At 38.1% G+C, this 27,865-nt stretch overlaps 1 protein-coding gene across 15 annotated transcripts in view; it reads left to right on the top strand.

Moving 5' to 3' along the window:
* CCDC18 (coiled-coil domain containing 18) overlaps nt 1-23,076 on the top strand; it is a 101,717-nt gene extending 78,641 nt beyond the window's left edge. For 14 of the 15 annotated variants that reach the window (XM_038541333.1, XM_038541326.1, XM_038541327.1 and 11 more), the window contains 2 exons: nt 7,950-8,417; nt 22,943-23,076. In XM_038541333.1, coding sequence (XP_038397261.1) covers nt 7,950-8,417; nt 22,943-22,957 — 483 coding nt within the window. In that variant the 3' untranslated portion in view covers nt 22,958-23,076. Of the gene's footprint in view, nt 1-7,949; nt 8,418-21,275; nt 21,311-22,942 lie in introns of all 15 variants that reach the window. The other variant, XM_038541321.1, reaches the window with a different exon arrangement.
* Nucleotides 23,077-27,865: the final 4,789 nt, after the last annotated feature.

The raw sequence follows: 27,865 nt of genomic DNA, 5'->3' as shown, positions 1-27,865 counted from the left end.
AAATCCAAAAAACTATTGCCAGACTTGATGTCAAGTAGCGTAACCCCTATTTTTTCTTCTAGGAGATTTATGCTTTCTGAACTTAAATTTAAATCTTTCGTCCATTAGGAGTTGATTTTTGTGTTCAGTATAAGACAGTGATACAGTTTCATCCTTTCTGCATCTATCAGTTTTCCCAGCACTATTTATACTGATACTATCCTTTTCCCATTGTGTATTCTTGGCTCCTTTGTCACAAATTAACTTGCTATATACGCATGAGCTCTTTCCTGGACTGTTCTGTTGATCTGTGTTTCCATTTCTATGTCAGTACCATACTCTTTTTTTATTACTATAGCTTTGTAATATAGAATGAAATGAAGAAATGTGATGCCTCCAGCTTTCTTCTTTTTTCTTAAAATTACTATAGATAGATGGGGTCTTTTCTGGTTCCATACAGACTTTAGGATTGTTCTATTTCTTTGAAAAATGCCATTGGAATTTGGATTCCAATGGGGATTAAAGTGAATCTGTAGATTGCTTTGGATAGTATATTAATATGTACCCTACAATTTTATTGAATTAATTTATTCTAACCATTTTTTATGGAGTTTTTAGTGTTTTCTATATATAATATCATGTCATTTGCAAACAGAGACAGCTTCTTTCCAATTTGAATACTTTTTTTTTTTTAAGAGGGAGTGGAAAGGGCAGAAAGAAAGGGAGAGAAAGAATCCTAAGCAGGCTCCTTGCCCAGCACAGAGCCTGACATGAGGCTTGATCTCACAACCCTGAGATCATGACCTGAGCCAAAATTAAGAGTCAGATGCTTAACTGACTGAGCCACCCAAGTACCCCTTATCTTTCTTTTTCCTAATTGCTCTGGGTAGGATTTCCAGGATTATGTTGAATAAAAGTGGCAAAGAGTGTCCTTGGTCTTACCGGATGTTGAATTTTTTCAAATGTTTTTTCTGCATCTATTGAGATGATCTTAAGATTTTTATCCTTCATTTTGTTAATGCAGTGCATCACACTGATTTTTTTTTTTGCAGATAATCTAACCATCCTTGCATTGTTAAATTCAAATTTTCTGCTATTTTGATGAGGAATTTTGTATCTATATTCATCAAGGATATTGGTCTCTGCTTTTCTTATAGCTTCCCTGTCTAGTTTGATATCAGGATGACACTGGCCTTATAAAATGAGTTTGGAAGGATTCCCTTCTTTTCTGTTTTTTGTTTGTTTGTTTGTTTGTTTTTTGGAAGAGTTTGAGAAGGGTTGATATTCTTCCTTAAATGTTTGGTAGAATTTATGGCGGATGTCATCTGATCCTGGGCTTTTGTTTCTTTGGAAGTTTGGAAAAATTAATTACTTACCCAATTTCCTTACTATTAATCAGTTTTTTCACATACTCTATTTCTTCATGATTGTCTTGGTAAATTTTATGTTTCTTAGAACTTACAAGTTTCTTCCAGGTTGTCCATTTGTTGGCATATAAGTCTTCATATCAGTCTCTAATGATTCTTTGTATTTGTTTGGTAGCAGTTGAAATGTCTCTCATTTCTGATTTTATTTATTAAAGCCCTTTTTTTTTTCTTGGAAAATCTAGCTAAATATTTGTATTTTGCTTATCTTTTTAAAAGCTTTTTTATCAGTTTCATTGATCTTTCCTGTTGTCTTTTTAGTCTCTCTGATCTGTTATTTTCCCTTCACCTAACTTTGGGCTTAGTTTATTTTTTTTTTTTTTCTAGTTTCTAAAAGTGTGAAGTTAGCTTATTTGCGATCTTATTTTCTAATGTAGGTGTTTAGCACTATGAACTTCTCTTTTAAAAATGTTTTTGCTGTATCTCATAATTTTTGGTATGTTGTATTTCCAATTCTCATTTATTTCAAGATAATTTTTTAAAAATTTCTTTAGCCTATTGTTTGGTAGCATATTTTTTAATCCCCACATAATTGTGAATTGTCAATTTTCTTGTAATTTATTTCTAGTTTTATACTATTGTGTTTGGAATATATTAATATTTCAGTCTTCTAAAATTTACTAAGACTTGTTTTGTGGCCTAACACATGGTTTACTTTGCAGAATGTTCCTTGTATGCTTGAGAAGAATGTATACAGGCTTTGTGCTGTATGGAATGTTCTACAAATGCTTATTAAGTCCATTTGATCTTATGTGCAGTTCAAGTCTAGTTTTTCCTTATTGAGTTTTCTGCCTTGATTTATCCTTTGATGAAAATGGGATATTCAAGTCCTCTCCCATTATTATATTTCTGTATTTTTCTCCCTTCAGGTCTGTTAATATTTGCTTTATATATTTAGGTGCTTCTATGTTTTTTTGGTCCATAAAAATGCATGTCCATAAAATTATATTTACATAATATACTTATTAGATTGATCCTTTTATCATTACATAATGATATTGTTTGTCTCTTCCTACTGTTTTGGCTTAAAGATAATTTTTTCTGATGTAAGTATAGCTACTCCAGTATCCTTTTGATTTCCATTCACATGAAATATATATTTATCTCTTTTATTATTAAATTTTTAAAATTTTTTATTTAATTTTTAAAAAGATTTTACTTATTTATTCATGAGAAAGAGAGAAAGAGAGGCAGAAACAGAGGCAGAGGGAGAAGCAGGCTCCATGCAGGGAGCCCCCAATGTGGGACTTGATGCTGGGACCGTGGGATCATGCCCTAAGCCAAAGGATGCTCAACCGCTGAGCCACCCAGGCATCCCAATTTTATTTTATTTTGAATTTCAGTACAGTTAGCATACAATGTTATATTGGTTTCAGTTGTACAATAGAATTATTCAACATTTCCATACATTACCCTGTGCTCATAAAAACAAGTGTACTCCTTAATCCCCATCACCTGTTTTACTCATCTGTTTTCTTAATTTTCTCTTTCTATTACTTCATTAGTAGTATATAGAAATATGATGGGTTTCTGAATATTGATTTTTATATTCTGCAACCTTATTGAATTCATTTATTTTCCAGTAGTTTTTTTGGTAGAGTCTTTCGGGTTTTCTATACATAGTATCATGTCATCTGCAAATAGTGAAAATTTTACTTCTTACTAATTTGGCTGCCTTTTTTCCTTGTCTGATAACTATGGCTAGGATTTCCAATACTGTGTTGAATTAAAGTGGTGAGAGTAGACATCCTTGTCATATTCCTGGTTGTAGGGGAAAAGATCTCAGTTTTTCACCATTGAGTATGATGTTAGCTATGAGTTTTTGACATACGGCCTTTATTATGTTGAGGTATGTTCCCTCTAAACCTTTGTTGACAACTGATGTATTATTGAACACTACATCTGAAACTAATGATGAGCTGATATATTAGTTGTTTCAGAGCACTACATCTGAAACAACTATATGTTGACTAATTGAATTTAAATTTAAAAAATTTAAAAAACACTACTTTGGGAAAAAAATAAACCTACTTTGTTAAGTGATTTTATCATGAGTGGATGAATGGATGTTGTACTTTGTCAATGCTTTTTCTTTGCCTATTGAAATGATCTTGTGGTTCTTATCATTTCTAGTGTTGATATGATGTATTACATTGATTTATGAATAGCAAACCACCCTTGCAACCCCAGAATAAATCTCACTTGATGGTGGTGAATGAACTTTTTTAATGTATTGTTGGATTAAGTTTGCTAATATTTTGTTGAGGATTTCTGCATCTCTGATAGATTTTTTTAAATGTATTCTGTCTCTATTGAGGGTGTCACTGAGGTCCTCCACTCTTTTCTCAAGTCCAGTGAGGATCTTTATGACTATTAGTTTAAATTCTCCATCAGGCATATTATCTTTGTTTCATTAGCTCTCTTGCTGTGATTTTGTCCTCTTTCATTTGAGATGGATTCCTCTGCCTCCTCATTTTGTCCTTCTGTGTCTGTTTCTGTGTTTGGAAAGTCAGCTATGTCTTCTGATCTTGAAAGTCACAGCCTTATGAAGAAGAGGTCCTGTATCTGACCCCACACTGCACTATTCCCTATTCACCAGAATTTCATGCTCCAGAAGTGTCTTTTATGTGTGTTCTACGGTTGTGGCTGAGCTGCATTTGCCTTCAGTCTATTCATCTGCAATGGCTGTCTTTGCCTGTTGTGGACAGGGTTTGGTCCCTGTGTTATTAGTTGGCCAGTCTGGGGCTGCCTCGGGCTTGGGTTGGGTCAGACCAGGCATTTGCTAGAGCTACAGTAGCACTGATCTGCAGGATACCCTCCGTGTGTTGTCCCCAAGAAGCTTTTGTTGGTGGGCAAGGCCTGCAGTCAGACCAGATGTCTGCCCCCAGCCCACCTCTGGGGCCACAGTTGTACTGATATGTGTGGTTATCTTCCCCTCTTCCTGGAGCAAGAGGCACTTTGGAGTGGTGGTGGCCCCTGTCAGGGCTGCTTTCACACTGCTAACTTGTACCACCACTTTAGATAGATTCCTGTCAAGGGCAGGTCTGCAGGAGAATACAGGGGTGGGATGCACAGTATTTGCTAGTCTATGGGAGGGGACTTGGAGCCACTTTTGAAAACTTGCCCAGGCTAGGTTGCATAGGGCAAATCCGCAGGACATAGGGATAGGGCACACTGTTAGCAAACTAGGTGGAAAGTGTTTGAGCTGCACTGGTTCCCACAAGTGTCTTATTTATCTAGGCTGGGGGGCAAGGGAGGGAAGTGGCTTCCAGCAGCTCTTGTGTTCTTAGAGCCTTCCAAAGATTCCTGCCCCCTCCAATACACACACCCTGAGATTAGTAAACTGATCTCCCTCTCATTTACCCCAGGCAGTTTTTCAAACTGCTGCTTCTATGCTATATCTTTATGGGACTGTTTGCTGCTCTGTCTCTCTAAGGGTGGGGCTCTACCCTTCCAGCTCCTCTCCCAGAGTCCAGCCTGCTGATTTTTAAAGTTCCACTGATGGTAAGAACTCACAGAGTTGAGCCCCTAAAGTTTTCAAAGCCAAATGTTACAGGGATTCATCTGGTATACCAGGGCAGGTCCCCTGGGGTTCTGGCATAGAGTGTGTTCCTCTCCATGCCCACAGTATCATTCCCTCCAGACAGTCCCACTGGTCAGTTTGGCTCCCAACCAAGTCTCCTTCCTTCCTACCCTCTTCTTTGTGGCCTCTTCTCTACAGTTAGCAGTAGAGAATCTGTTCTGCTAGTCTTTGGGTCATTTTCTGGATTAGTTACCCTGATGTGTGTGTTATCTAGTTGCATCCGTGGGATGAAGTGAGCTTAGGATCCTCCTACTCGGTCTTTCCAGGAACTCCTCCCTATGTCTTTTTTTTTTTTTTTAAGATTTTATTTATTTATTTGTGAGAGACACAGAGAGAGAGACAGAGAGAAAGGCAGAGACACAGGCAGAAGGAGAAGCAGGCTCCCCGCAGGGAGCCTGACGTGGGACTGGATCCCGGGACTCCAGGACCATGCCCTGGGGTGAAGGCAGGTGCTAAACCGCTGAACCACCCAGGGATCCCCCCTCTCTATGTCTTTTAATTGTTTATATTAGAGTTACCTACCATCAGAACATTAGAGTGTTCTGAATTTAACTGTATATTTACTTTTACCAATGAGACTGAAACTTTAGTGTTTTCCTGGTACTATTTAGATTTTTTTTTTTTTCAGCTTGAAGAATTCCCTTTAAAATTTAGTGTGAGTCCAGTAGAGATGAATTCCTTTAGCTTTTCCTTGTTTGGAAAATGCTTTAACTTTTAATTCTGAAGGACAGCTTTGCCAGGAAGAGTATTATTGGTTGGCAGGTTTTTTTCTTTCACCACTTTTAATATATCATGCCACTCTCTTCTTGCCTATGATTTTTCTTTTGACTGTTTCACAGGAGTTTCCTTATATATAAGAAGTAGTTTTTCTCTTACTGCTTTTCAGATTCTCTCATTGTCTTTGATTTTTGACAATTTAATTATAATGTGTTTCAGTTTGGGTCTCTGGATTCATCATATCTGGAATTCTCTGTGCTTCCTGGATCTGGAGGTCTATTTCTTTTCTTAAGTTAAAGAAGCTTTTGTCCATTACTCTTTAAATAAACTTTGTAACTCTCAAAGTCACTGTTAACTGGCTCTAAAGTCTAGACTGAAGAAGAGTTAAGGAGGACAGAATAGGGGATCCCTGGGTGGCTCAGCAGTTTAGCGTCTGCCTTTGGCCCAGGGTGTGATCCTGGAGTCCTGAGATCGAGTCCTGCATTGGGCTCCCTGCATGGAGCCTGCTTTTCTCTCTATCTTTCTCTCTCTTTCTCTCTCTGTCATGAATAAATAAATAATTTTTTTTTAAAAAAAAGGACAGAATAAAAAAAAAGCTAATAGACGAGCAGAAGCTGGCATAACTATAACAATTAGAAGTAGCTATAAATAATAGCAGTTCCACTGACAGCAGCAGTAAATGACAGAACAGAAACAGAAGTGAGGGAGAAGGAAGAATGTTGGAGGCAACTGATCTTTCCAGCTCACTTAGTACCCTCATAAATACCCTATTATGAGGTTAACTGGAACAAGGGCAAAGCTTAGACCATTTTCTGAGAGTGCTAACAGCCTTACTATATTATGGCATGCTGTAACAGTGACCACAACAGTGATCTTCTTTGAGTCTTAAGAAAAAGTTGAATTAGGTTTAAAGGTATACTACATTTCATTATAAGAACTAAATATTAAACTGAAAGCTACATGGATTCCTACTTATCTGAGATACCACAATCCTCAATTATGGCTAAATAACTCTGTAGCTAGAGTTAAAAAATATCAACTGCACCCAAGCTGTGGGTGTCAATTCTATAGCTACTTTATTAATTGTGATTATAAGAATGTAAATACAAGATTTACTACAAAAATTGGCACTCTGGCCACTTGGGGTTTTTGGGGGGTTTGTTTTGTTTTGTTTTGTTTTTGGCCACTTGTAAATAACTTTTACCAGATGAAGTAACAGATATCAAAGAACTGAAATAATCATGTTAAACTTTCATTTTGTAATGTATTCTGTGATTATGAGTTTTAGTAAGTATAGTATTTTTAGAAAGAATAGAAACTATCAGGGGGATCCCTGGGTGGCGCAGCAGTTTGGTGCCTGCCTTTGGCCCAGGGCGCGATCCTGGAGACCCGGGATCGAGTCCCACATCGGGCTCCCAGTGCATGGAGCCTGCTTCTCCCTCTGCCCTGTGTCTCTGCCTCTTTCTCTCTCTCTCTGTGACTATCATAAATAAATAAAAATTAAAAAAAATTAAAAAAAAGAAACTATCAGATTAAAAGTCACTAATACCTATAAGAAAAGGAAAAATGTATTTGAACAGAAGACTACTACACATTATTTGTGTCTTCTCTTCATTTTTTTAGGCTTTATGATTTTTCAGTACATGTAGTCTCATTCTTAGGATTCCAAAGTTGGGTCAGAGGACCCAAATGAAGGACATGGAAAAATAATAAGAATGAAAAGCTTAATATTTAATCAGTCCTTACTAAAAGGCTTTTCTTTGAAAAATTTCTGGTGTAATGAAGCTTTTGTATAATGAGAATATGTGAAGCAGAGTAGTTAATATAGATTTATTTCCTATAAGGAATTCTGAAGGGAGAAGTTTTTCATATGTATATATATTTTAGGTGAGCAAAATATAGTGTATCATTATACTTAGGAAAAGAAATTTTTAGATGTAACATTTCAGCCTTAAATAGAAACTGATACTGTCATTAGCAGTTTAAAAAGAAAAACTGGTATAAGGAAAATCTAGTTATCAGGGAATTCCTTAGTATAGTTTTAACATATTTCAAGTGAACATATTTGTCCCAAAATGAAGGGTTTAAACAGAGCTTTGAAATATCTCTTGGGTTGCTGCTATAAAAGAAATTTGTGTTCTGGGCAGAAGGTTGACTTAAGAAATCATGGATGGACTCTTAGAAGACATTTAAGTAACTTATTCATTTAACAAAAATGTATTGAACACCTATATATTTTTCTACAGGAATCAGAATTAACCAGATTACAAGCCAAAATTTCTGGACGTGAAAGGGCAGAAGACATTAAGTTTCTACCAGCCCTGCTTGCATCTGCAACAGAAATTATGCCTGACATTCAAGATCCAAAATTTGCTAAACATTCTCACACAGCCTTTTTCAAGTGTAGAAAACTGCGTCGCTCTATTAGTGCCAGTGACCTTAATTTCAAGACTCATAGTGATGAAGATCTTTCCGAAGAATTACTGCAGGACTTAAAAAAAATGCAGTTAGAACAGCCTTCAACATTAGAAGAAAGCCAGAAGGATCTGACTTATACCCAGTCAGACTCATTTAAACCTCTCACATATGACCTAGAAGATGATAGTTCTGAGAATAATGACTTCAGTACTCTCAGTGGAATGCTAAGATACATAAACAAAGAAGTGAGACTATTGAAAAAGTCCTCTATGCAAACAGGTGCTGGTTTACCTCAGGTATGTATGTCATATATTCAAAGTTATAATAATTTGTCTCCAATGAATATAATTTTGTTATTTGTAGAAAAATATATTTAAATGAAGCATGCCGGGCAGCCCCAATGGCTTAGCGGTGTAGCGCCCGCCTTCAACCCAGGGCATGATTCTAGAGACCCGGGGTCTAGTCCCATGTCGGGCTCCCTGCATGGAGCCTGCTTCTCCCTCTGCCTATCTCTCTCTCTCTCTTTCTGTGTGTGTCTCTAATAAATAAATAAAATATTAAAAAAAATAAAGCATGCCATTGAGTGATATACAAATATTGGAAGTTCAAAAAAAATCCATTGTAAGTAGGGTTGAAAATTTAGCTTTGATTAAAATAGCCTATACATTTGATTAAATATATAATCTTTATATTTGATTAAAGAACTAAGTCTGCTTCATATTAGAAAAGTATTTTGAACTCTAGAATAACATTGTTCCTTGAATAGTGCAGGGTTTAGGGCCACTGACTCTTTCATCCTGCCCTGCAGCGCAGCTGAAAATTCATGTGTAACTTTTGACTTTCCCAAAACTTAACTGGCAATAGCCTGTTGACTAGAAGCTTACTAATAACCTGAACAATTTAATTCATTTTGTATGTTATATATATTATATACTGTATTCATACAATAAAGTTAGAAAAAAAATCATAAGAAAAAGTACATTTACAGTACTGTATTTTATTTATTGATATCATAAGTTTGTATCATCTGTTTATAAGATTGTCAGTACCTACATCAATATTGTCTTATACAAAACACTGTAGATGTTATGTGTAACTAACATTAGATATCAAAAATGAAAAGATAATATGAAAAATTTGTATTTATTTACAGATATAATATGTATTGATAAGGAAGCAGTAGCAATATGAATGCTTTATGGTAGTCTAACCTATACACAAATAATGAATCATAAAATTTTTATGGCAAACAATATTCTAATCATATTCATAACAGTATTGAAAAAAGTGTTACTTTTTTTTAAAAACCACTTATCTGTAATGATGGGCTGCTATGCACCTTCCTCATTGACTAGAGAGAAGGGCACACTCTATGGTAATGTTACTCTTTGAAAGCAAAGTTATAAAAACAGTAAGAAAGCTAACACATTATTGATTTTAGGGGGGGATCTCTCTATTTCCTGGATCTGAATGCCTGTTTCCCTTCCCAGATTAGGAAAGTTTTCAACTATGATTTGTTCAAATACATATTCTGGCCCTCTGGCCCTTTCGGCGCCCTCGGGAACCCCAATTAAACGTAGGTTTTTCTTCCTCAGGCTGTCGTTTATTTCCCTTAATCTGTCTTCATGGTCTTTTAATTGTCTGTCTCTTTTTTCCTCAGTTTCCCTCTTTGCCATCAACTTGTCTTCTGTGTCACTCACTCGTTCTTCCATCCCGTTAACCCTCGTTAAGACTTCTAGTTTGGATTGCATCTCATTCAATTGATTTTTAATTTCTGCCTGATTGGATGGATCTAAATTCTGCAGTCATGAAGTCTCTTGAGTCCTTTATGCTTTTTTCTAGAGCCACCAGTAGCTGTATAATAGTGCTTCTGAATTGGCTTTCTGACATTGAATTGTAATCCAGATTTTGTAACTCTGTGGGAGAGAGGACTGTTTCTGATTCTTTCTTTTGAGGTGAGGTTTTCCTTCTAGTCATTTTGCTTAGTGCAGAGTGGCCAAAAACAAGTTGTATTGGGAAAAGGAGAAAAAGAGAGAGAAAGAAGGAAAGAAAAGAGAAAGAGAAAAAAGAAAAAAAGGAAGAAAAAAGGAAAAAAGAGAAGAAAAAGAAAAAGAAAAAGGGGGAAAAAAGCGTGGGGGAAGCAATCAGAAATCAAAAAGAGAAAAAAAAAAAAAAACACGGGGGAGTATCTTCTGATTCTGTATACTTTAAGTCCCTTGACTTCCCCTGGAACTTGTCCGTCTAGCTGGTCTTCTGGGGGAGGGGCCTGTTGTGCTGATTTTCAGGTGTTAGCACTTGGGGGAGCTGCTCTGCCCCCTGCCTGGTGCAGGGCTCAGTGGGGGTTGTTTACCCCGTGAGGCCCCTGGAGGAACAACCCCAGTGGCTGCGGCAGCTCTGGAAACCTGGATTCAGCCCCCGCAGTAACTCCGGAGCTCTCCGTCTGCAGGGGCCTGGAGGCTCCGGGGCGGGGCCGCTGATCTGCTCAGCCCCAGGTAGGAGTGTCCTTGCTGTCCTGTGCCCTCCCGGCCTCTGCCTGTCCTGGGGGGAGGCCGGATCTTGGGCTGTGTCCCGGCGCCCTGTGCTCCCGAGCCTGCGCTGTTGGATTCACGCTCCCGGTGGCACAGCCCCCTCCGCGGAGCCACCGCCGGAGCCCCACCGAGCTGCTCCCCGGCCGCACAGCCCCCTCCGCGGAGCCGCCACCCGAGCCCCTCCAATCTGCTCCCGGGTCAATGTGTGCGCGCTGCAGCCCTTAGCCCAGGTGCGCACTCTCCTGGACGGGCAGGTGTCTGTTAATGTCCCAGGGAGCCTGAGGGCATCCCCGCCCTCCTGGGGTCCTGCTCTAACTCCCTGCGGGCGCCTTTCCGCCCGGGAAGGTTGGTGCAGCTCCTGCTTCTCCGGGACGGGGCTCTCCTGTCCTGGGGACACTCGCCCTGGCCTTAGCCCGGCTCCTCGTGGGACCCCTCCCCCTTGGATGCCTTTTGTTTCTTTATTTCTTCCCCCCCCCCCCCCCCCCCCCCCCCCGTCTTCCTACCTTGATAGAAGCACAAACTCTTCTCACTGTAGCGTTTCAGCTGTTCTCTCTTTAAATCTCAGGCCGAATTTGTAGATTTTCAGGATGATTTGAAGGTTATCTAGGTAATTTGGTGGGGACAGGTGATTTGGGAACCCTACTCTTCCGCCATCTTGCCCCTCCTCTGAAAGCTAACACATTATTAAGTTTATATTAAATATTATTCACCTTACATCTATGTAAGGATAGTCTGTCCACTTCCATACAGGTCTTGCATATGATGATGATGATGACACAGAAATGTCTCATACAGTTCTTGTTCTACATTATTAGATTTTCACATGAAAACACACAACAGATAAGTTTATTAATAGTATGGCATGGTTATTATTTGTTAAGTGGAGAGAATTATAAAGATCTTCATCCTTGTCTTCACATTGAGTAGGCTGAGAAAAAGGAGGGGTTGGTCTTGCTGTCTTAAAGGGTAGCAGAGGCTGAAGGGGTAGAGGAGGTGGAAGAAGAGGCAGGAGAAGCAGACACATTTGGTGTAACTTTATGAAAATACATTAGAGTTTCTCTGTGATTTTTTTTTTTTTTGCTTTTGCATTTCTTTAAAAATGTTTTTATACATTACCAATCCTTCTTCTACCATTTGCCTGTGGTTCCGTGCCCATATCATAGAAGGGTCCATGTCATAAAAATAAATGTCCTTTGAGGCATTTTTGTCCAGAACAGGAAATTTTTGACTGTATTAAAAACCTATTCAGACAGATATCCTTTCTCCTCAGTAATTTTCTTGATGATATCCAGGAACTGTCAGCTGCTTCTTGGTCAGCAGAAGCTGGTTTGCTTTACCTTGACATTTTTTGGCCAAACCTATTTCTAAAATTATCAAACCATACTTTGTTGGCTTTAAATTCTACAGCTTTAGATCCTTCACCTTTCCTTTGCTCTAAGTTGTCATATAATGACTTTGCTTTTCCTTGAATTGTATTAAAGCCTCCAGGCATGCCTTTCTTACAACAGGTCTTATAATCACATAAAGTTGCATTTTTAACACAAGATAAAAGGTGCAAGGTTTTCATATCTGCTAGCGTAATTGCAGTGATGGCTTCACCAATTTCTTTTTCTTTTTTTACGATGGTCCTTATACTGGATTCACTTATCTTGAAATGGTGGGTAAGCACAGCTGCAAACCTCAGTCTACAATACATACCAAGCAATTCAATTTTTTCTTGTAATGCCATGACTCTTTTCTGCTTCTTGAGAGTACTTCCAACATCACTAGCAGCACTTTGTATGGGTCCCTGGATATTTTTTAAAAGTTTATGGGAACACCTGGGTGGCTCAGTGGTCGAGTGTCTACCTTTGGCTCAGGTTGTGATCCTGGGGTCCTGGGATTGGGTCCAACATCAGGCTCCCAGGGGGGAGCCTGCTTCTCCCTCTGCCTGTGTCTCTGCCTCTCTCTCTTTCTGTAGGTCTCATGAATAAATAAAATCTTTAAAAAAAAAAAGTTTATGGTATTGTACTAAACACCAGAAAAAACATGTGAGAACTGCAAGAAGTCACTTTTTTATTGCAGTATGTAATTTGCTGGAGAGATGGAGGTGATTAACATCATATAGTGTTCTAAGCAATACAACACTTGAGCTTACCACAATAGCAACAGGTGGTGCCTGCAAGATTATTACAGTAGTACTACATTTAATTTTATGCAGTTATTTAATACTGTATATTTACATTTGTTTATATTTCAACTGCAGATGATGCCATATGCAGTCTGTATGTGTGTAAATTTTGATGAATCTTAACTTTTTTATAATAGACTTATGTGTATTTTATGTATGTATGACATACCTTTTCTTAATTTTTTGATATTTCTAGGCTGTGAGGTTCTTCTGTGACTTTTTTTAATTGTTGCAATTCTCCAAGAAAACAAATACATTGAAAAAATTAGCATAAAAGTGGACCTGGGGGCAGCCCTGGTGGCTCAGCGGTTTAGTGCCGCCTTCAGCCCAGGGCCGGATACTGGAGGCCTCGGGATCAAGTCCCACATCAGGCTCCCTGCATGGAGCCTGCTTCTCCCTCTGCCTGTGTCTCTGCCTCTCTCTCTGTCTCTCTGTGTCTCTCATGAATAAATCTAAAAAAAAAAGAAAAAAAAAAAAGGGACCTGTGCAGTTCAAACCTGTTAGTCAAAAGTCAACCCATGTTATTCAGGAGCTAGCTGCATTGGAAAATGTTTTTGGATCTCCAAAATTAGTTGTTTCTAGACTTCCTGGAAACCGTTCTAGTAAAAAACTAGTAAGGTGACCTTTGCTTTGCTCACAGACTTCCACAGTAGCAGAGTATCTCATTTACATGATTTATCTACTCCCATTATTCCTTGAGCGTATCATACTGAATTGGCAGTTCTGTCCCTATTACACATACATTACAGACACTAAACATTTTTTAAAAGATTTATTTATTTGAGAGGAGAGAGACAGAGACAGAGTGTGTGTGCACACGAACAGGGGGGAGGGGCACAGGGAGAGGGACCAGCAGACTCCCTGCTGAGCCCTATTTAGAACTTGATCCTAGGACTCCAAGATCATGACCTGAGCCAAAGGGCAGACCCTTAACCAGCTGAGCCACCAAGTGCCCCACTGACCACCCACGTGCCCCTCAACATTTTTATAAACATTTAGTCTATAATTTGCATATAGAAATAATCTCTTCAGGGAAATCCAGCTTTTCTCAAATGCTTGTTTCATTTTCAAACACATCAAACTAGCATTGGTGGCCTAAAAAATTTAACAAGCGTTTTTAGCATGGATCCAAGACAAAGACTGTTAGACCTTTTTATTTCTCCACATTAAAAAGAGCTTAATTTACTGCTTATACACAGAAAACTAAAAAAATAATATTTGTATTGGTAAAATAAAATTTACACACGAAATCTCAAGTGTATAGTAAGCAAGTTAGATGGTATAAGGCAATCATGTATAATGCCTGATAGAATTAGTTTTCATCTAGCCTTTAAAACTATAATTGTGTTTATTTTTTATCATTTATTCAGCCATTTCATTATTAATTGAGTATCTACTATACACCAGGCACTAGGGTTATAGAAATAAACAAAAATGACTAAGACCCTGTCCAAATAGAGCTTACATTTCAGTGGGGAGACCATCAGTAAACAAGTAAATAGACATATGCTCTAATGCTAGGTGGAAATAAGAGCATGCAGTGTGACGGGGGTACTGTTTAAATAGGGTAGTCAGGGAAGGTGTCTCAAGAAGGTGACATTTGATCAGAGACCTGTAGGAAGTAAGGAAGTAAGCTATCTCAGTATCTGAAGGAAGAGCATTGGAAGAAAGGGAACAACAAGTACTAAAGTTCTGTGGTAGTAGCCTGCCTGACATGTACAAAAACCAGCTAGCAGGTGTCTTGCTGGTTTGGTATAAACAAGAGGGAAAATAGTAGGAGATAAGAGATGATGGTGGGGGGTGGGGGTACTCTAGCAGTCTTGTACCTCCTACAAGAACTTTCAATTTTATTTGAAGTGTGATGGGAAGCCATTGGAGGGTTCTCCTTAGGGAAGTGACACTTATCTGATTTATGTGTTTAAAGGATCAGTCTGGCTGTTTTAGAAAGAATGGATGATAAAGGAATAAGAGCAGACCCATTTAGGAGGCTATGTATAATAACCTAGGCAAGAGATGATTTGGAGTAGGCAAAAGGATAGATGTGGAAGTGTTGAGAATAGTTCCATTTCTGAATATATTTTGAAGCTGGAGGTTTTATGTAGGTCTTGAGCGAAATAGTAGTCAAGGAAGACTCCAAAGATTTTGGCAAGAGTAACTGAGCTTTTATTCAGTTGGGGAATACTATGAGATGAGCAGATTTGAAAGCATGGAAAGTTCAAAAAATTAACATTTGATATATTAGAGATTTCTGTTAGATATCCAAATGAAGATGCCAAACAAATGATTGAGTTAAAGAGGCTGAAGTTACAAATTTAGGTATCAGCATATAGATGATTGCTAAAACCATAATGCTGGATTAAGTCAAGGGAATTAGTGGAAGTAGAAAAAAGCTGCCCCCAAATTAAGCTTAATTTAGTAAGGCTAAATTACTTTTAGCAGGATGCCTGGGTGGCTCAGCAGTGGAGCATCTACCTTTGGCTCAGGTCGTGATCCTGGAGTCCCAGGATCAAGTCTCACATTGGTCTCCCTGCAGGGAGCCTGCTTCTCTCTCTGCCTATGTCTCTGTCTCTGTGTGTGTCTCTCATGAATAAATAAATAAAATCTTTTTTAAAAATTACTTTTAACATTCAAGAAGTTGAGGATCCAATAAAGCTAACTGAGATTTAAACAGGAGGAAGAAATAAGGAAACATATCACATGTTTCAGAAAAGAGATCAAATGTTGCTAAATAAAGTGAGGATTAATAATTTTTGTATTTGGTAATATGCAAGCTGTTGATGACATTTATGAGAATGGCTTCAGGGTAATAGAATAAAGCCTGGTTAGAGTGTGATCAGCAGAGAATAGGAGGAGAAGAAATGAAAACACCAAAAACAGGCAACTCTTTTGATGTAAAGAAATGAGGGAGATGTAATGTCAAGAGAGTTTTTTGGTTTTGTTTACTTCTTTTTTTTTTTTTTTAGCATAAGAGATAAAACAACATTTGATTGGTGGGAATGATCTGATAGAAAGGAAAACTGATAATCACAGAGTAAGAGTAAAATTCTTAAGGTAGGCTGAAGGAGATAAAATCCAGCAGAGGAGTAGATTTGGCCTTGGATAAAAGAAGAGTTAATCCACTGTAGTGATAAAGTACAATATATGGGTGCAGAAACACATGGTGTAGATTTGGTGAGAAAGGAGCAATTTTTTATTGATTGCCTTTATTTTCTTAGTGAAGGTTTTCTTAGTAAGACTATGAGCTATGGCAGGGTAAGGTGCTAGAGGATTAAGGACTGGAAAGGTATATTAAATAGTTATCTTGGAAAATGAGAAAATATAAATGGACTAGGGAAGTCTAGTAGGATGTTTTGTTTGGTAAAATGGCCCTAAAGATATATCTGGCATGTTTTGTCCTTTTGGTTATATGCCAGCAAAAGGATCTCCCCATCACAGTGACAACCAAAAAGAACTATCACAAGTTTTCAGAATGTTCCTCAGGGGGAAGTACTGCTTTCTTTGAGAATATTCTAATGGCCCTAGTATCTTAGATGTGCAACAGTATTTCTGATAAATAGAACTTATTTTTATATAGGATAAACTTGATTAGTACAGTGACAGATTGTAATCATGGTAATATATTGCATTTACTATATGCCAGGCACTATTTTAAATGCTTGCATAAGGGACACCTGCCTAGGTGGCTCAGTCAGTTTGGTGTCAGACTTCAGCTCAGGTCATGATCTTGGAGTCCTGGGATCAAGGCCTGCATTGGGCTCCCCATTCTGCAGGGGGTCTGCTTCTCCCTCTCCTTGTGTGCTCTCTCAAGTGAGTAAAATCTTTAAAAAATAAAAATAAATGCTTTACATTGACTCATTTAATTTTTATTGATTGGTATTATTACTTTAATAGTACCAAATAGTTCTATTGTAGTGGGTACTATTATTCTCCTCATTATGTAGATGAGTCTTTGTTCTTAACTACTTTTTTTAAAATTTAAGTTCAATTAACATATAGTGTATTATTAGTTTCAGAGGTAGAGGTCAGTGATTCATCAGTCTTCTATAACACCTGCTCATTACATCATGTGCCCTCCTTAATGCCTACCACCTAGTTACCCCATCCCCCCACCTCCCTTCCCTCCAGCAACCATCAGTGTGTTTCCTATGATTAAGAGTCTCTTATGGTTTGTCTTAATTTTCCCTCCCTTCCCCTATGATCCTCTGTGTTCTTTCTTAAATTCCACATGAGTGAGATCATATAATTGTCTCTCTCTGACTGACTTCTTATACTTAGCATGATACCCTCTAGTTCCATCCATGTCTTTGCAAATGACAAGATTTCATTTTGTTGATGGCTGAATAGTATTCCAGTGTGTGTTTGTGTGTGTGTACCCCATCTTCCTTATCCATCATCTGTTGATGTACATTGTTATAAACATTGGGGTGCAGATGTCCTGATCGCTATATTTCTATCTTTGTGGTAGATACCTCGTAGTGCAATTGCTGGGTCATAGGGTAGCTCTATTTTCAACTTTTTGAGGAACCTCCATATGTTTTTCAGAGTGGCTGCACCAGCTTGCCTTCCCACCAATAGTGTATGAGGGTTCCCCTTTCTCTGCATCCTCGCCAACATCTTTTGTTTCCTGACCTGTTAATTTTAGCCATTCTGACTGGTGTGAGGTAGAATCTTATTGTGGTTTTGATTTGTATTTCCCTGATGCCAAGTGATGTTGAGCATTTTTTCATGCGTCTGTTGGTCATTTGTATGTCTTCTTTGGAGAAAGGTCTGTTCATGTCTTCTGCCCATTTCTTGATTGGATTATTTGTTCTTTCGGTGTGGAGTTTGATAAATTCTTTATAGATTTCGGATACTAGCCCTCTATCTGATAAGAAGTTTACAAATGTCTTCTCCCAGTCTTTTAGCTGTCTTTTGATTTTGTCAGCTGTTTCTTTTGCTGCACAAAAGCTTTTTATCTTGATGAAGTCCCAGTAGTTCACTTTTGCCTTTGTCTCCCTTGGCTTTGGAGATGTGTCTAGTAAGAAGTTGCTGTGGCTGAGGTCACAGAGGTTGCTGCCTGTGTTCTCCTCTAGGATTTTGATGGATTCCTTTATCACATTTAGGTCTTTAATCCATTTTGAGTCTCTTTTTGGGTATGGTGTAAGAAAATGGTCCAGTTTCATTCTTCTGCATGTGGCTGTCCAACTATCCCAAAACCATTTGTTGAAGAGACTTTTTCCATTGGATATTCTTTCCTGCTTTGTTGAAGATTAGTTGACTGTAGAGTTCTCGGTTCTCTATTCTGTTCCATTGATCTATGTGTTTTTGTGCCAGTACCATACTGTCTTGATGATTACAGCTTTGTAATATAGTTTGAAGTCCAGAATTGTGTTGCCCCCAGCTTTGGTTTTCTTTTTCAACATTCCTTTGGCTATTTGGGGTCTATTCTGGTTCCATACAATATTTAGGATTATTTGTTCCAGCTCTGTGATAAAAGTTGATGGTATTTTGATATGGATTACATTGAATGTATAGATTGCTTTGGATAGCATAGACATTTTAACAGTATCTGTTCTGGGCAGCCCCGGTGGCGCAGCGGTTTAGTGCCGCCTGCAGCCCGGGGTGTGATCCTGGAGACCCAGGATCGAGTCCCATGTCGGGTTCCCCGCATGGAGCCTGCTTCTCCCTCTGCCTTTGTCTCTGCCTCTCTCTGTGTCTCTATGAATAAATAAATAAAATTAAAAATATATATGTCTGTTCTTCCAATCCATGAGCATGGAACATTTTTCCATTTCTTTGTGTCTTTATCAATTTATTTCATGAATGTTCTATTGTTTTCAGAGTATAAACCCTTTGGCTCTTTGGTTAGGTTTATTCCTAGGTATCTTACGGTTTTTGGTGCTATTGTAAATGGGATTGCTTCCTTAATTCCTCTTCTTCTATCTTATTGTTAGTATATAGAAATGCAACTTATTTCTGTGCATTGATTTTATATCCTGCCACATTGCTGAAATCTTGTATGAGTTCTAGCAATTTTGGGTGGAGTCTTTAGATTTTCCACCTAAGAGTGTCATGTCATCTGCAAAGAGTGAGTTTGACTTCTTTGCCAATTCAGATGCCTTTTTTTTCTTTTTGTTGTCTGATTGCTGAGGCTAAGACTTCTAGCACTATGTTGAACAACAGTGGTAAGAGTGAGCATCCCTATCATGTTCCTGACCTTAGGGGAAAAGCTCTCAATTTTTCCCCATTGAGAAGGATATTTGCTGTGGGTTTTTGATAATGGCTTTTATGATATTGAGGTGTTCCTTCTTTCCATATACTCTTCAGAGTTTTAATCAAGAAAGGAGGCTTATTTTGTCAAATGCGTTTTCTGCATCTATTGAGAGGATCATATGGTTCTTGTCCTTTCTTTTATTAATGTGATGTATCACGTTGATTTGCAGGTGTTGAACCACCCCTGCAGCCCAGGAATAAATTCCACCTGGTAGTGGTGAATAATCCTTCTAATAATGTACTGTTGGATCCTGTTGGCTAGTATCTTGGTGAATACTTTGGCATCCATGTTCATCGAGGATATTGCTCTGTAATTTTCCTTTTTGGTAGAATCTTAGTCTGGTTTTGGGATCACGGTAATGCTGGCCTCATAGAAAGAGTTTGGAAGTTTTCCTTCCACTTCTATTTTTGAAACTGCTTCAGAAGAATGGGTATTCGTTCTTCTTAAATGTGTGGGTAGAATTCTCTGGGAAGACTTCCAGCCCTGGACTCCTGTTGATCGGAATGTTCTGAACTACTTTTGTTATACTGATTACATAGTTGTGTCTATAGTTTCTTCAGCACTGTTTACATAGTTTGGTCTTGTACCTGCTTAATCAATTAGAGATTAAGAGTTTAGGACTTAAAAGTTACTACATAACTGATTGGTGGGATGATTTCTCACTGTGTAGGTTATTGGAATAAACAGATGCATTTAAATAATTCAAGTCATTATACTTATTATGTTGTAATGGAAGCTCAGAGCGAAATTAAAATATGCAAAATTCTAAATCCAGTTTTTTAGAAATTCCAGCCAAAGCTAAATTCTGTTCACATCTAGTTTTAATGCTCTACTGAGTTTTAAATGTACTAACCACAGTCAGTACTCAATGTTAATCTCACGTGGGCTTCATAGCTCATGAGCCTCAATTGCATTACCTGTCTTGGTTTAATTTTGTCTTCGACAAAAGCGGCTGGTTCTTTGGGTTGCTCAGAACTCCGTTCTGTACACCTTTGGAACCCATACTGGACTGATGCTTGACAAATGCTCATCTGTGGGTTTTATTCAATTTTTGGATGATCATTACTTGCATTTTAACTTTACTCTTAAGAGAGAGATAACTGAAAACATCTCAATACTTCCTCTGTAGGGACTCCTTTGTTTCCCCCCAGTGTTTTTTTGGGAGTGTTTGTTTTAACATAAGGTGAGAAAATTCAGAGCAAGACTACTATCATTGAAAGAAACTCTGACTTGCTATGATTTGACAGACTAACTTCATGGTCATTTACATGTATATTGCATTAATAAATATAAAACTTGACATATTTTAAATTGGGTTGTAGAACCTTGATCTATTGGCCATTTCCAGCCCTTAGCTCATTTCACCCACACTAAAGTATGACATTCCATTGTTTTGTTTTGTTTTTTAAGATTTTTTTATTTATTATATGAGAGACAGAGAGGGAGAGAAAGAGAGAGAGAGAGAAAGAGAGGTGGAGACACAGGCAGAGGGAGAAGCAGGCTCCATGCAGGGAGCCCGATGGTGGGACCCAGTTCTGGGACTCCAGGATCACACCCTGGGCCAAAGGCAGATGTTCAACTGCTGAACCACCCAGGTGTTCCTTGGTGTTTTAAAAGTAGAAATTTTAAACTTTTTTTTTAAGCCAAGGAACCTATTATTTAAATATAATGTTATAAAGAAACCCAAATATGTCAGTCAGGTATAAAGAGAATTTATCTGATTAAAGGTGGATTGTGGGGATTCCTGGGTGGCACAGCGGTTTAGCGCCTGCCTTTGGCCCAGGGCGCGCGCGATCCTGGAGACCCGGGATCAAATCCCACGTCGGGCTCCCGGTGCATGGAGCCTGCTTCTCCCTCTGCCTGTGTCTCTGCCTCTCTCTCTCTCTGTGACTATCATAAATAAATAAAAATTTTAAAAAAAGGTGGATTGTGTCTGACCTTTAACCAGTTACTTACTTGTTCACCTCTTTACATGTCTGCTTATGCAAAGACTCCAAAGCAGCCCTGGATTAACCTTTGAGGAAAATAAGCTTGAGTTCAGGGCACCAAGAGAAGGGGAACACCACAGTTTTTGGCCCTGGCTATCATGCCCTTTACTCTTTCACTGCCACACTTAAGTGTAGGAAATTGTTTTGTAATTGTCTTTATCTGCTATGTTGCAATTTAATGTGCACTGTTAATGTATCTTTTTTCTTTGGTATAGTGAGTGACTGACTCGGGGCTAAGTTTGATATGAAGGTATTACATTTTTTTCTGACTATGGTGTGAGTTCCACTTAACCAATTGGCATTTATGTCATGTACTGATTTGTGTAAAGAACCCTGAAGCTCTTTATTTTAAGCAATGGATGGGTTAGGGGGCATCACTGTTGGGCTGTGTTGAGGGCATTAGTTGGTCTTAATCCAGCCCTGCTCCAAAGTGTGCAATTTTAAAGTCCACTGATACAGCAGAAAAAAACCTAGAAATTACTGTGTGAGAAGTATTTAATAAGTGTTAGCTCTTTTACTGTTGTAACCCAAATAATGATTTTTCTAAAAGTTAACTATGTTGCCAGTTCCATTCACAATAAAGCTACGGACAAAAGCTTCAGAAATCACAAAAAATTGCATATGCACAAAATTTTGGACACATTATCAAGGAGTTCACAGACATCAAGTTAAAAACTCTTGTTTGAGATTTGAATGGTGGAATACTGTGCTGTGATTACTGATTAATTAGCTAATTCACAGTTTAATACGAAGTTATAAGAAGTATTGTTTATATCTATCTTATTTCCAAAAAGGAAAAGTAGTAGGACCATTTTACGAATGTGGTCCATATGCCATGCAATAAGATGAAAAATAAGAATTGAGAAAGTCAGCTGTAGGGAAAACAGAGATGGAAAGAAGGTGAAGTAGGATTAAAGGTAATACCTAAGGACATGGTAACATTTTCAAATCCCTGGCCTAATAAGTAAAGACCAGGATACGACAAGAGTATTTGACCTGTATTTTTAGTATCTCCTGGGCCTCGGGTCCTGGGTGGCTCTTTGATTTCAGCTCAGGTCATGATCTCAGGGTCATGAGATCAAGCCCAGAGTCAGGCTCTGTGCTGGGTGTAGAGCCTGCTTAAGATTCTCTTTCTCCCTCTGCCCCTCCCCTTGCTCTCCTTTTCTCTCTTTAAAAAAAAAACAAAACAAACAAACAAAAAAAACCAACAACAACAACAACTCCTGGGCCTTTTCCCTGTATTTTTCTACTTCTCTATGTTGTGCTGTTTCTTTGTGCAAACATTTCTATCATTATTTCCCTTTCCTGCTTTTTTTCCTTTTCTTTTTCACTTTTTTTCATGTAGCCCTTCATCTCCCTTCCTTAATGTGCCCTCAGTCAAAACCATAATGTGACACCAGTGTCTAAATATCTTACTTAACGTCTTCTGTTTTTGTTTTGCCTTTTTTAAAAAAAGATTTTATTTATTTATTCATGAGAGATAGAGAGAGAGAGAGAGAGAGAGGCAGAGACACAGGCAGAGGGAGAAGCAGACTCCATGCAGGGAGCCCAACGCGGGACTTGATTCCAGGTCCCCAGGATCACACCCTGGGCCAAAGGTGGCGTTAAACCAATGAGCCACCCAGGCTGCCCCCTGTTTTTGTTTTATAAATAAATTTAGTTTAACTTTGCACTCCCTCCCAATGCCCCTCAACCAGAATTACTTGCTTTTTATAATCCATGTGGTCCATTATTGACTTTCCCTGATTCATATTTCTTAATTGAGTAAATATTTCCCATTCTTGCTTTATTTATGCTCCTGATTATTATAGTAGACATTAATGCTAAGTTAATACAAGGATATTTCAAAAGCTAATCTTTTTTTTTTTTTGCATTATTCCAGGGAGAAAATTTGTAATTAAATGAAGATATTGATGTGATGAAAAATGAGATTTTTGGTACTGTGTTTATTACATGTAGCTCATACTTCATAGAAGCTGTTACTTTATTGCTTTTGAATAAATTTTTATTTCAGTATATTTTTAAAAAGTTTTCTAAAGCTTATTCTTTTTGTGAAAGTTCATTTTTGGTTTAAAACTTGCCACCTACCTTGTCTTTCTTTTTTATATAAAAATCATTTTTAAAATGCATAATAAGTACATTTACTAACTTGTATTTTCAATTAGACTAACATTTTTTGCTTACTTTCCTAGTAATACTTTATTTTTAAAATAAGTAATATGAATTTAGAAGTCATTCTGCCACAGGTTCATAATTGTACTAATAATGGCTAGCATTTGTTGAGTGTTTACCATTCATTTTTCAGTCACTATTCTGGGTACTTTATATTTGTTAGCTCATTAAATTTACATAATCTATTTTATTTTATTTATATGAGAGGAAAAAAAAGCATGAGATGGGGAAGGGGCAAAGAGAAGGAGAAGCCAACTCCCCACCAAGCAGGAAGCCTGATGCTGGGGCTCTGTCCTAGGATCTAAGATCATGACCTGAGCTGAAGGTAGATGCTTAACTCCCTGAGCCACCCAGGCGCCCCTCACATAATCTATTTTGTGAGGTATAGATATTATTATACATGGTGTGTGTGTGTGCGTGTGTGTGTGTGTGTGTGTGTGTGTATTAGTAGAATTATTTAACATAATGACACAAGTATGTGTTTCAAAGAAAGGGATTTGTTGTAAGTATCATGAGATGGACTTTGGGTTAATGGCCCCATTTAGACATAGCTAGCTTTATGGTAGAATAAAAAAATGCAGCAAAATTAAGATGACATATTTAAACCTTCAAATTAAAAAACCTCCCAAAAGTTCAAATTTGTTGTCTTTAGACCAAATATTTAAAGTGTATATAAATATGTCCTTAAAAAATAATATGGAGTTAATTTTTTTCTAATATGTAAATAGTAAAGCCATTAATGTTGACAGTACTATTTGAATAACACTATTTCAGAATTTGTAATTACCTGTCAGGAATAGAATAAAGTTTATCTTTTTACTTCTACTTGCTAGTGACCCTAAGAGTTAAATTATTGTTAGTCTTCTTAGCACCCTATTTCCCTTTCCCCTAACTTTCTACCATGTGCCTTATGAGCTCTTGTTAATGGACTAGTGAATATTATTTAGTCACATTGTACATCTGACACCTTCATTAATTTAGTTTCCAATCTGAGATGGACTGTTAATTTTGACAAACTCTAACCTCTTCCTCTTAGCTTCCTTTCTCTTCCTCTTGACAGGAATGTTAATATTTGTTATTCTTTTCAACTACCTGCTTTACTGCATCTTCCATACTTTCAAGAGATAACTTAGCCACATACTTCAGAGGAGATCTTCAGGTCCAATCTCCCTCAATTTCCTTCATCTTTATAGACCTGCCTATGTCAGCATGCATTCATTTTTTCTTCCCTCCTACCTCAGAAAAGCCTATTTCTCTAAATGGCCAGTCCTTGTACTTGTATGCTAAATTCCATTCTTTCCCTTTGATTATATGATTTTACTGTATTAAATATCCCACGTCTTGTCCTTTATCTTTAATTCTATCCCTTTGATTTCTTTCATTCATATAAATATGTTCAAATTGCTTCCATGGCCTAAACAACAAAAACTAAAATACCACCTTTATAATACCTACTCCTCAAGAAAATACTGTGTCCTTATAGTATATACTTATCTTATTTGAACTTTTCCACATCACATTGGATTTCACATATAGTTGCAATTGGAATAGCCGTGTTATGCTCTAATCCATTCACCTCCATAATCCCTGGCTACTGTTGATTCATCCAGGGTTAGATACTTTGTTTAGGTGGAGCCAGTCTTTTCTTAGGAATTTTGAAACTGAGACTGCAAACAAACTCCACTATCTTTTTGCATGCCTTCACTATAAAATCCAAGACTCCAGAGTTCTTGATAGCCATCTTTCCTACCATGTGGGCCAAAGCAGCAATGCAACTAGTCTGGACAAAGAAGGAGAGAAAATGAAACAAACCTACAGAGAAGAACAAGAAAAAGAATAACAATAAAAAGAATCTTGGTTTCACATGCTTTTGAGACTCAGCCACATTAGTGTCCTTGCATTTTGAGATACCACAATATTCTTATAGTAAGCCCTTTTATAAAGCTCATTCAAATTGGATTTCTGTCACTTGCAAGCAAAAAAGCACTAATCAATACACTTTGTCTTTTATTTTTTGCCACCAAATATCTTAGAAAAACCATTCTGTATTCCGTGTTTTACTCTTTACTTCCAAAGCAATCCTTAACCTAATACAATCTGACTTCTACCACTGTTGCCACATCTAGCATCCTGTTTTCATTATTTGATTTTTGGTAGCATTTGAGATTGTTTACCAGCTCTCCTGTGTTATCTCTTGATCTTGCTCTAGAGCATTGCTGGTCTTTCCTAATTCTCCTTTTAAAAACAAATAGCTAATCTTTATGTAATGCACACTACGTGCCAGGTAATGTTGTAAACTCTTTACAAATACTACTATATTTGTAATGAGGAACAACTGTGAGGTAATATCTTTCCAGGAAGTCATGCAACACAGCACTATAGTACCATATGATATAGATCTAAAATAGTTTATTGAGGAAAAGTTTACAAAGAGGGTAGTAATAGAATACACACAAGCCCTCAAACTCTTATCCTATAGCTTAGGCATAGTCTCCATGCACTGTCTTCAGAGTTCCAGTGGAAAGAAACCCTGCCTCAGTAATATTCTACATATTTGGGATGCCTGGGTGGTTCAGCAGTTAAGTATGTCTGCCTTCAGCCTGGGGTGTGATCCTGGAGTTCTGGGATCGAGTCCCACATCGAGTTCCCTGCATGGAGCCTGCTTCTCCCTCTGCCTATGTCTATCTCTCGCTTTCTGTGTCTCTCATTAATAAATAAATAATCTTTAAAAAGATAATTCAAAAAATATTCTACATATTTAATTTTTTATTTAAATTCAATTTGCCAACATATAACATCACCCAGTGTATTCTACATATTTATTATTGGAATGGGATAGGGAATATCTGTGTAGCTATGCCCTAATGGAAAAGTCTTTGTAGATGAAGTGGCCATGTTAGAGAGAGGGAACCTTTCTGTTCCTCTGTTGAGCTAACTGAAATTTGTTGATACACCTGTCTTTGCTACTAAAAGTTTGAGAGGACAGGAGATTGGGGGCTGAGCCTCCAGAGCTATCGTGATTGTCTCTCATTAGGCAAGTGCTAGTATTTTTCACTGTGTTTTACAGAAGAGAAAACAGGCACAGAAAGGTTAAGTAATTTTTCTCATGGTCATGGTAACTTTATAACAGCTGAGATTTGAACTGACTCCAAAGTCCATGCTCTTAACTACTAAAGCCACATTGCCTCTTTGTATTGCCTTTTTACTTCTTTAAATATCCATTCTTCGTATACTTATCTGCCTACTCTAAAACACTGGGATTTCCTAGGCTTCTGCCTTCCTCTTCTGAAGATACATGTTCTTACATCATCTCATCCAGACCTGTTGCTTCAGTAATAATCCTTATGGTAATAACTTTCAGATCTGTATCTTCATTTTTTTCTTGCAACAGATCTGTATTTTCATTGGCCTATCCAGAAAGTTCCCTGCATATCCTATAGATATTTTTTAAAGAAAACTTTAAATTTATCCAAAACTAAAGTCATGATATCTTCTCAAAATTTACCTGTCCTGCTTTTGTATTTTCCTTTTGTTTAGATGTTTGCTTATTTTGCATCATCATTCACCCAGTTCTTTAAGATTTATTTTAATTTATTTGTTATTTATGATGAGAGAGAGAGAGAGAGAGAGGCAGAGACACAGGAGGAGGGAAAAGCAGGCTCCATACCGGGAGCCCCACATGGGACTCGATCCCGGGACTCCAGGATCGCGCCCTGGGCCAAAGGCAGGCGCCAAACCGCTGAACCACCCAGGGATCCCTTCATTCACCCAGTTCTTGCAGTCAAAGACCATAATCTGGTGGCTGTCAGGTCACTGTTCTCTCTATGCAAAACATAGCGATTAGACTATTCTGCTTAAGCTCTCCATGCCTATAGGTTCTTGTTAATCGTGTTTCATCTATGAAATCTTACATTCCAGCATTCCCACTGTCTGACAACAATCTTATCTTTTCATCTCTCTCTCTCTAATCCCTGTTGATATTTTTCCATATTATTAAGAACGTATAGGGATGCCTGGGTGGGTAGCAGTTAAGCTCCTGCCTTTGGCTCAGGGTGTGATCCTGGAGACCCGGGATCGAGTCCCACATCGGGCTCCCTGCGTGGAGCCTGCTTCTCCCTCTGCCTGTGTCTCTCCCTCTCTCTGTCTCTCATGAATAAATAAACAAAATTAAAAAAAAAATCGTATATCTGGGGCACCTGGGTGGCTCGGTTTATTTGGCATCCAACTCTTGATTTTGGTTCAGATTGTGATCTCAGGGTCATAGGATTGAACCTCACTTCAGAGCTCCATGCTCAGCGGGGAGTCTGTTTAAGATTCTCTCACTCTTCTAGGGGTAAGCACAATGACAAAAAAATATAGTGTTATTCCTCACTTCCTAGACTTTGTCCCAGTGTACAGAATTCTGTGATTCTGACACTAACTCTGAGAAGGGTTGCTGCTATCAGCCTTGCCCACTGTGACTTCTCTACACCGAAGGAGGAACTCTCTAGATTGATGCCCACAGCACTGTGATCAGAGCTTCCAGACATTGCCTTGAGAAACGAGAGGGCAAGTGTCTTCACCCAAAGCCCCCAGGGCTCCCTTTCTTCCCAATGTTAGGAGGCAGGGATGTCAACAGCCCTCTCACTGCAGC

Source organism: Canis lupus, chromosome 6, assembly GCF_011100685.1.
Source record: "Canis lupus familiaris isolate Mischka breed German Shepherd chromosome 6, alternate assembly UU_Cfam_GSD_1.0, whole genome shotgun sequence".
Classification (NCBI taxonomy): Eukaryota; Metazoa; Chordata; class Mammalia; order Carnivora; family Canidae; genus Canis; species Canis lupus.
This window is presented reverse-complemented; position numbering and strand designations above follow the sequence as displayed.